We start from the raw sequence: 10,854 nt of genomic DNA on the forward strand, positions 1-10,854 counted from the left end.
ATATATATAATGGCTGCTTCCTTGTTCTCAAATATAAGGTGATAATGCCAGTAGATGAAGCATTTTTTATGCATGATGCTTTTTGAAGTGAGGAAAGGTGTTGCACACAATCAATCCCACTCTCTGAACAACAACAAATACACCATAAAAAACTAGTCAACATCATTGGCTGCCATCAAGGCATCAGTTTTACATGAAGAGCTTTCCTTCTCCTAGAGTGATGTCCTGACAAGTACTAGGGGGTTCACTCTCTCCTTACATTCTCATTGTTGTCATTGTTGTACCTGCCTTTTTTTGAAAACATGTCGATCCTCTGCCCCGCCATTGTGTTTTCTGCACAAAAGTCACCAGTTTCTCGATGATGGCTGCAGGAAACACTGCTGTCCGTGAGACACAACAGGACCAAAGTATCTCTCATATATGTATATACGCATGCATTTAAATAGGCTGCAGGAACTAACACTGTCTATGAGAAATAGTAGGACCAAGGTATTTCTCATGGCCAGTAGTAATTCCCTTAGATTGTATGTAAGTTTACATACGTGCATGCATACATACACATCCATATATGTATCTATGCACATACACATATATGAACACACAGGTGCAAAACAAGGTCGAGAAAATAGTACTAGATACCCAAAGGTAGAGTATATTTCTTTTCCATTACAATCTCTTGCCTTTTTATCCAATTGTATTGTGTTATTTCGAAAAGTGGTTGCCCAATCAGCTTTCAGTGTTTATTCGATGAGTTGGTAGCCATGAACACTTACAAATATTTCTAAATTATTATATTATTCTCGTTTCTCACACTTGTCTGATGGGGTGGGGGGAATGGCTGCATGAAATTAAGTAACACAATATCAGACCCGAAACTTTATAAACAGCTTGTATTATATCCTTACTATGGGATAAGTGTGCATTCTGTGCAGTATTCTTCTGCTACAAAGCACCACTTGCACAATATGTATTTTATGCCTCTGCTACCCAATGCTATAGTACAATCTGCATTCTACACAATTTCTATAACACAACCCACATGACATGTACTACACCCAATCAACACCCTTTATGAAAATACAACCTATGTAACTTGTATTCTATATAATTGCTTCTCAATACTATAATGCAGTTTAAAATTATTAATTATGACAAATTTCTTTTTAAAATAATAATAGTAATAGTAATTATATAATAAATTATAATCTTAATAATAATAATGATATAAAATAATACAAATGATATAAAAATAATAATAATAATATAATATAAAATAATGATATAAAATAATATAAAAATAATAATAATAATATAGTTAATATAAAATAATAATAATATAAATGATATAAAAATAAAAATAAGTAATATGAAAATAATAATAATATAAATAATAAAAAGTAATAACAATAATATTCCTTTCTGCTATAGGCACAAGGCCTGAAATTTTGGGAAAGGGGGAGCTAGTCGATTACATCGATCCCAGTGTGTAACTGGTACTTTATTTCATCGATCCCAAAAGGATGAAAGGCAAAGTTGACTTCAGTGGAATTTGAACTCAGAACATAAGGATGGGTGAAAATGCCGTTATGTTAACAATTCTGCCACCTTGAATATTAATAACGATAATTATAAAAATTTAGAATAATAATAATAATCTTTTCTACTACAGGCACAAGGCCAGAGATTTGGTGGGGTGGGGTTAGTCACTTTCATTGACCCCAGTACTTGACTAGTACTTATTTTATTCATCCCCCAAAAGGATGAAAGGCATAGTCTACCTCGGCAGAGTTTGAACCGAGAACAAAGAGATGTATGGAATGCCACTAAGCGTTTTGCCTGGCATGCAAGCAATTCTGCCAACTCACTGCCCTAATAATAATAATAATAATATAAACATAACATAATATAACATACAGAAAATTGCACTACTGGGTACTGCACACATTCTACGCAAAACACTTTCAATACAGTAAACATAAGAGCACCACAGCAAACCACAGCACATACCCAAGGCGCACAGAGCTGCGCTCGGTAGTGAAGTGAAAGTACGTTATAAAAATAAAACTACTGAATAATAATAATAATAATCTTTTCTGATATAGGCACAAAGTCCGAAATTTGCAGTGGGGGTGGGGTAAGTTGATGAAATCAAACTTGTATGCTGGAAAATACATTATCATTTAATCATCAATATATTCTTACGATTGAATTGATGCTGTTGTATTTGTTTGTTTATCTATATATATTTTATTTTATTTATTTATTCAGGACAATGAACAAAAATGAACTTGATATTTCGTATGTAACTTCAAGAATGATCGGTAAGTTGTGACCCCAGATTTAATTATGGTAGTTGTTGATAATGATTGTGTATTTACCCTGATTATATACGTGCCCTTGTGGTCACTTCTTGGGGTGATTTGTTTGGCCTGGCTCTGAAGAGTATTTATTTTTTAACACAATACACCTATAAAGGGATTTTTTTTCTTTCCCTGGACAAAAACCACTGCTTCTGGCTTCTCAACTACACCCACATGTTAAATATGATACCTTGGTAAATTATTTATTTACTAACTGGCCCCTTGCCCTCAAAAATGATGGCTTATTGTAGTATTTTATTTATAAATATAGGTGCAGGAGTGGCTGTGTGGTAAGTAGCTTGCTTACCAACCACATGGTTCCGGGTTCAGTCCCACTGCGTGGCACCTTGGGCAAGTGTCTTCTACTATAGCCTCAGGCCGACCAAAGCCTTGTGAGTGGATTTGGTAGACGGAAACTGAAAGAGTCCCGTCGTATATATGTATATGTGTATATATATATATATATGTTTATATATATATATATATATATATATATATATATATATATGTATGTGTGTATATGTTTGTGTGTCTGTGTTTGTCCCCCCAACATTGCTTGACAACCAAAACTGGTGTGTTTATGTCCCCGTAACTTAGCGGTTTGGCAAAAGAGACCAATAGAATAAGTACTAGACTTTTTACATACCCACCGACACGGGGGAATCACAACTACAATTCCCATCTGATTTTGATGTACTTGACTCAATAGGTTCCCTCTTCATTGTATATATATATATATAAACTTTAACCCCCAAAATTCTATATCGACTCTGGTTGAGACATCTGGTCTAGATTACTGCATGGTTGATCTCCTTTTCTGTTTGCTTCCAGTTATGTCATTCCCAGCTGAAGGAGTGGAATCAGCCTTTAAGAACCACATCGATGATGTCCGCTGTCTGCTGGACTCCAAACACCGTGGACAATATAGTGTATACAACCTTACTCAGAGAAATTATCGTGCTATCAAATTTGAAAATAGAGTGAGTAGTGGCTTTCATTCTTTAACCTTTGTAATGTGTGTGTGTGTGTAGTTGTCTAAGAGTCCATAAGTCACAAAAATATATGCGCTTGTATATTTGTCAGTGTAGTAAGTATATTAATCAAAATGTAAAGTGTTATAGAGCCATTTCAGCCTGTCTTACCAATTGGTTTCACACTGGTTATTAGGTAACAGGGTGACTGTCTAAAACTGTATACTCTTCAGCGATTTTTTTTTCTGCTATATTTGTATATGTTTTTCCATACCTAATACCTATCATCTCTGACGAGGTCATGGTTTTACACAGCCAACCTGTTAATATCTGGTTATCTAATGCCCAGTGCAAAACTGATTGGTAAGATCAGCTGAAATGAATCTATAATACTGTATACTTTTATATATATATATATATATATATATATATATATATATCAAATGGATGTCTTATAAAACTATTCCAACATACAATAAGTCATACCAATAATCCAACATACCTCCATTATCAGCTGCCCCATGGATATCACTATGGTTTCGACATCTGGGCAGTACCATGCACAAGCATGGCTGTGTGGTTAAGAAGTGTGCTTTCCAATCATGTGGTTTCAGGTTCTGTCCCACAGTGTGGTACAAGTGCAGATACACAAACACACACACACACACGCACACATATATTAATGTTTGTTTTTATGTTCAGTACTAATAAAAACAATTTTGCATTAATCTGATTGGTTACTCTATACTTTTGTAGAATATGAATTTATTATTCTTAGAGAAAAATTTTGTTGAAAGTGACTTCGAAGTTTCAGTCAGCTAAGCCATTGTGCCACATAAGAGGCACCTGTGCCATTGCCACATTTAAAGCACTTGTGCTGGTGCCTCGTAAAAATAGCACCCAGTACACTCTGCATAGTGGTGGACATTAAGAAGGGCATCCAGCCATGGAAACGATGCCAAAACAGACAACCAAAGCTCTTGTCAACCCATCCAACCCATGCCAGCATGGAAAACAGATGTTAAATAATAATAATAATAATGATGATGATGATGATGATAATATATTTGTCTTTTGCAGGTCTTAGAATTAGGTTGGTCTCATAAACGAGTCCCATCACTAGCAAGTATTTTCACTCTGTGCAAAAGCCTTTACCACTGGCTACGGAAAAACCCTAAAAATATCTGTGTTATTCATTGCCTTGTAAGTAGTATATCATTTTGTTAATCCAATTTTAATCAGTTTCCATTGATCATTAATTTGTCATTCTACCCTTTGTTTTCTTTTTATATTTTCTTTTCTTCAATGTCATGAAAAATGTTCAATCCTTCAACATTCAGATTACTTTGTCAAATGTGATGTTTATTTATTTATTCACATCCATACACACAGGCTTGTCATTTACGGGTGCTGGTGCACCATGAAATGCACTCTTGCCGGTGCCACATAAAAAATGCACTCGTGCCAGTGCCACATGACATGCACTCATGCCGGTGCCACATAAAATGCATTCATGCCAGTACCATGTAAAATGCACTCGTGCCAGTACCATGTAGAATGCAGTCGTGCCAGTACCATGTGAAATGAACTCGTGCTGGTGCCACATAAAATGCACTTGTGCTGGTGCCCCATAAAAATGCACTCATGCCAGTGTCGCATTAAAATGCACTTGTACCAGTGCCACATAAAATGCACTCGTGCCTGTGCTGCATAAAATGCACTTTTGCTGGTGCCACATAAAATGCACTTGTGTTGGTGCCCCATAAAAATACACTCGTGCCACATCAAATGCACTCATACCTGTGCCATATAAAATGCACTCGTGCTAGTGTCACATGAAATGCACTTGTGCCAGTGCCACATGAGATGCACTCGTGCCAGTTCCTCGTGCCAATTTTTTGCTGGTTATTGCCCTCCATAATTCATCTGCTATTGTCATTTATAATTTACTGATCTCCATAATTTTCCTGTTACTGTCCTCCATAATTTACCATGTTACTGTCTTCCATAATTTATTGTTTTCCATAATTTACTGTCACTTATTATCCTCTGTAATTTTACAATTTGTTACTGCTTTCCATAATCTACCCATTAACACTGTCATCCATAATTTATCTGTCATTGTCAACAATAATTTACCATCTGTTCCTATCTTCGATAATTTGCCTGTCATTGTCTTCCATAGTATACCTTCTGCTATTGTCTTCCATAATTTATTGTCTGTTACTGTCTTCCATAATTTGTCATTGTCAACAATAATTTACAATCTCTTACTGTCTTCCATAATTTGTCTATCATTGTCTTCCATAATTTACCGTCTCTTACTGTCTTCCATAGTTTGTCTGTCGTTGTCCTCCATAATTTACCATTTGTTACTGTCCTCCATAATTTGTGTTATTGCCTTCCATAATTTCTGTTATCATCTTCCATAATTTCTTAGTTACTGACCTCTATAACCCTACCGCCTCTCACTGACCCCTGTACTTCTACGTTCTGTTACCTCTATTCTTCTGACAGGATGGCAAAAGTGTGTCTGCGACAGCTGTGTGCTGCTTCCTTGTGTTTTGTGGAGTCTGTAAGACTGTTGATGAAGCCGTTTACTTGTTCGCTTCCAGACGGGTCAATCCACATACGTCAGCCTCGCAGCGAAGGTGAATGCTACTTGCACTATTATTATTATTATTATTATTATTATTATTATCGTTATTATTAGTTATTATTATTATTATAATTATTAAGATGGTGAGCTGACAGAATCGTTAGCACGCCGGGCGAAATGCTTAGCGGTATTTCGCCTGCCGTTACGTTCTGAGTTCAAATTCCGCCGAGGTCGTCTTTGCCTTTCATCCTTTCGGGGTCGATAAATTAAGTACCAGTTACGCACTGGGGTCAATCTAATTGACTGGGCCCCCCCCCTCTCCCCAAAATTTCAGGCCTTGTACCTAGAGTAGAAGATTAATGTTGTTGTTATTATTATTAATCATTATTGTTGTTGTTACGATTATTAAGGTGGTGAGCTGGCAGAATCGTTAGCATGCCAGGCAAAATGCTTAGCGGTATTTCGTCTGTCTTTACGTTCTGAGTTCAAATTCCACCAAGTTCAACCTTACCTTTTATCCTTTCAGGGTCGATAAATTAAGTACCACTTGCGTACTGGGATCGATCTCATCGACTGGTCCCCTCCCCCCAAATTTCAGGCCTTGTGCCTTGAGTAGAAAGGATTATTTTTGTTATCATCGTGGCAGTAAACTGGTGGGATCTGAGTTCAAATGCTGTTGAGGTCAGCTTTGCCTTTCATCTTTTCACTATAAAATATGTACCAGTTTGGAGATTGGGGTTGATGTAATCACTTAGCCTCACATCCCCCAAAACTTCAGGCCTTAAGGGGTTGGCATTAGGAAGGGCATTCTGCTATATAAAGCGTGTCAAAACAGACCATAGGGCATGGTGCAGGCCTCCGCTTAGCCAACCAACCCCATGCTGCCACGTAAAAAGCACCCAATACACTCTGTAAAGGGGTTGTCATTAGGAAGGGCATCTGTCTTAGAAAGCATGACGAGAGACCATAGAGATTGGTGCAGTCCTCTTGGCTTGCCAGTTCCTGTTAAACCATCCAGCTCATGTGAGCATGGAGAACAGACGTTAAATAATAAGTATAAGAGAGTATTGTAGTTCGCTTGAAGCATTGTGTATTGTTTGTAAAGAATAAAAAGTTTAGGAAGGTATAACAATGCAATATAGAACAAAAAATGGACTGTATACCTGTTGTAACTTGGTAAATTGTAGTCCGATGATATTTCGGAATTAGAATTCCTTCTTCAGATCTTATTAGCTGGAGCCTCTGCTATAATAAGATCTGAAGAAGGAATTCTAATTCCGAAATATCATCGGACTACAGTTTACCAAGTTACAACAGGTATACAGTTCATTTTTTGTTCTATATTGCATTGTTATACCTTCCTAAACTTTTTATTCTTTACAATAAGTATAATGTGAGGGTGGCAATATGAACCCACACAATTTTCGGATCATAAACCGAATGCTATAACCCTTAGGGGGCACAGTGTTGTTGCTCTATTTTTATGTACATCTGTTTTTTTTTTTATTACTATTTCTCTATCTCACTGTCTCGCTCTTTTGCTCTCATCTTTCTAGATACATCCAATACATGGTCGACATTATACACAACCCATCCTTAACCCCTCACAACAAACCCATCCTGTTGGTCTCACTAACAATGTCACCAATTCCTCTCTTCAACAAGACCAAGTAAGTAACAGCATACTGCTTCTCTTTTTCTTTCCCCTTTTTGTATTCTTTATTTATTTGCAGCATTCTTATACTTTTTGCAGATTGTGTATATCAGGGGTTGGCAAAGTGGTCACTACTGACCAGTGGTTTGCTCGTAGATAAAATTAGTCGGGGTGCTGCTTCAGAAAACTTTTAGCCATTGTTTTAATGTTGTGTAAAAGGAAACAAAACATATAAAAAGAATATTTATTCATAATCATGATCTGTTCGTGTGTTTAATTTGTTCACTGAATACCACTGCGAATACCCCCCCCCCTTGTTTTTCAAAAATCCCTCCTAAATCACAAAATAAGAGGGGCAAAATCTATTCTATTTTTCAATCCAGCTGGCAGAAACGTTAGCACGCCGGGCGAAATGCTTAGCGGTATTTCGTCTCTCTTTACGTTCTGAGTTCAAATTCCACCAAGGTCGACTTTGCTTTTCATCCTTTCGGGGTGGATAAATTATGTACCAGTTGCATATTGGGGTCGATCAAATCGACCGGCCCCCTCCCCTAGAGTTAGAAAAGAATATTCCGCTGTACAATTTCTACAGCGATGCATTGCAAAATCAGTCTAATTGTAGTAGACAAAACTTCCTTACAATATTTAGTTATCTCCCTTTAAGATTTCGAATTCAAATTCTGCTATGAGTTATGTCCCTTGATATCATTCAATACAGTAGTGGGACTCCTATTTTAGCTGCCAGAAATCTCAGAATCCTGTGCAGTATGATGTACCGTTTTGAGCAAACAGACTCTACTATTGAAGTTGGTTGATTTGCATACGGTATGTTAAAAATAGCTTCAAGCTGGTTGATAAAGATTAAACATATTCTTTCAGCTTTAGAAGTATATTAATTTGTGTCTGTATCCGTTAGATATAATCATTTTATTTACTATGTCCGGCGGTATCGGCCTTTAGCTTTCCCTTGAATAACACCGATGGCGTGCAGAGGGGAGTCTGGGTATGCATGGGTGAAATGCTGGTCTTCCGTAAACAAACCTCGCCCGGACTTGTGTCTTGCAGGGGAACTTTCTACTTGCAGTCTCACGGCCATTCCTGACCGAAGGGGGCCTCCACCCTATGTTCATATAATGGAGTGGAGAGAGGAATCCGGTATGCATGGCTGACTGCTGGTCTTCCATCAACAACCATGCTCAGACGTGTACCTTGGAAGGGAACTTTCTAGGTGCAATCCCATGGCCATTCATGACAGTAGGGAGTCTTTACCTGTTACACTGTGTACATAAAATGGAGTGCAGGTGGTGCTGGTATGCATGGGTGACTTCTGGTCTTCCATAAACAACCTTGCCCAGACTTGTGCTTTGGAGGGGTAACTTTCTTGGTGTAGTCCCATGATCATTAATGACCAAAGGGAGTCTTTAGTACTCACTCTTAGAAAATTGCAGGCCTTGTGCCAAAATGTGAATCCAGCCTATGATGTGGTAAGCATGATGGACTAAAATACTTTGTGACATTTCCTCTGGTTATTTACATTCTAAGTTTAAATTTACCCTTCATCCTTTTAGGGTTGTTAAAATAAGTACCAGCAGAGGCTGGTGTTGACGTATTTAATTTACCCGCTCCCCAGTAATTGCTGACTTTGTGCCAAAATTTGAAACCGTTATTTACATCACATGTCTTTCTCTTTTTCAGGACCGGATGTCGACCATTTGCTGAAGTTTTTCTCGGAGAAGACAGAATATTGACTACTTCGCAAGAATACGAGCGGATGAGGTGAGGCTTCCATGGGAAATGCTCTTCTTTTTTCACTCCAAATACCTCTATCCCAAGTAGTTTAATTCAAGTGTGTTTGTGTGTCCCCACCCCCTGTCACTGCTTAACAACTGGTGTTGGTTTCTTGAAGTCCCAGCCAATGTACTTAATGACAACAAGACTCAGGCATGGCTGTGTGGTATGAAGTTTGCTTCCTAACCTTGTGGTCTTGGGTTCAGTCCAACTGTGTAGCACCTTGGGCAAATGTTTTCTATGTATATAATTATATACATAGCTGTATATAAATATGCACATCATAACATTATATCTACATACAAACGTGTGTGTATATGTACATACATACACACACACACACACATATATATATATATATATATATATATATATATATATATATATATAATGTCTGCATATTCATCTGTGTGTATTTGCAGTTTTTGTAGGTGTATGTATATATTAGTGTGAATTTGTGTATGTTTGTATATGCATATAGGTATGTATATGTGTATATATATTTCCTTATGTGTATACATGAATAATTAATACGTGTGTGTGTGTGTGTGTTAAACTTTGCACAGATGTCTGTATCTTGCTTTACATATGAATCTATGCACATATTTATGTCTGCTATGTATGTATATTTATGTATATATACACTTGTGTACCTTATAAATTAACGCTACTTTCGTCAGAGCCATTTCTGGTTATGTATATTTAATGTTGAATAAATACAATAATGGTTTCGAATTTTTGCCACAAGGGCAGCTTGGGAGAGGTGGGAGATGAGTCGATTACATCGATCCCTGTGTTCAACTGGTACTTAGTTTATCAACCCCCAAAAGGATTAAAGGCAAAGTGGACCCCGGCAGAATTTGAACTCAGGTCAGAGCGACACGCAAAGTAACGCTAAGCATTTCGTCCAGCATGCTAACAATTCTGCCAGCTTTGGTAGGATAAATATAATAATAATAATAATAATAATAATTCTTGGATGGAATTTATAAACATTTAATGCATTGCTATTTATTTTATTCACAAATTCCATTGTTTTGTTTGTTTCCAGGGGTTTTTCAATAGAAGAATACAAACTGACGATTTCTTTAAATATATCGGCTGTGGGAGATGTCACCATTGCGGTATACCATGCGAGGTCAACATTTGGGGGAAAAGTGCAGGGCAAGGTGAGACAATGCTTATTTTATTAAATTTTAAATTCACATAAATTCACAAGCACCAACCACATGGTTCCGGGTTCTGTCCCACTGCGTGGCACATTGGGCAAGTGTCTTCTGCTATAGCCTCGGGCCGACCAAAGCCTTGTGAGTGGATTTGGTAGAAGGAAACTGAAAGAAGCCCATCGTATATATATATATATATATATATATATATGTATGTGTGTGTATATGTTTGTGTGTCTGTGTTTGTCCCCCCACCATCGCTTGACAACCGATGGTGGTGTATTTACGTCCCCGTAACTTAGCGGTTCGGCAAAAG

At 37.3% G+C, this 10,854-nt stretch overlaps 1 protein-coding gene across 1 annotated transcript in view; it reads left to right on the forward strand.

Annotated features, from left to right (window-relative positions):
* The window catches only part of LOC106876583 (cyclin-G-associated kinase-like), a 108,248-nt gene that overhangs the window by 82,990 nt on the left and 14,404 nt on the right, over positions 1-10,854 (forward strand). Inside the window, exons 12-18 of the mRNA XM_052977740.1 lie at positions 2,269-2,321; positions 3,192-3,340; positions 4,412-4,534; positions 5,849-5,982; positions 7,487-7,600; positions 9,280-9,360; positions 10,424-10,541. Coding sequence (XP_052833700.1) covers positions 2,269-2,321; positions 3,192-3,340; positions 4,412-4,534; positions 5,849-5,982; positions 7,487-7,600; positions 9,280-9,360; positions 10,424-10,541 — 772 coding nt within the window. The remainder of the gene's footprint in view (positions 1-2,268; positions 2,322-3,191; positions 3,341-4,411; positions 4,535-5,848; positions 5,983-7,486; positions 7,601-9,279; positions 9,361-10,423; positions 10,542-10,854) is intronic.

The sequence above is a fragment of the Octopus bimaculoides genome, chromosome 28 (genome assembly GCF_001194135.2).
Source record: "Octopus bimaculoides isolate UCB-OBI-ISO-001 chromosome 28, ASM119413v2, whole genome shotgun sequence".
In the NCBI taxonomy this organism is placed as follows: domain Eukaryota; kingdom Metazoa; phylum Mollusca; class Cephalopoda; order Octopoda; family Octopodidae; genus Octopus; species Octopus bimaculoides.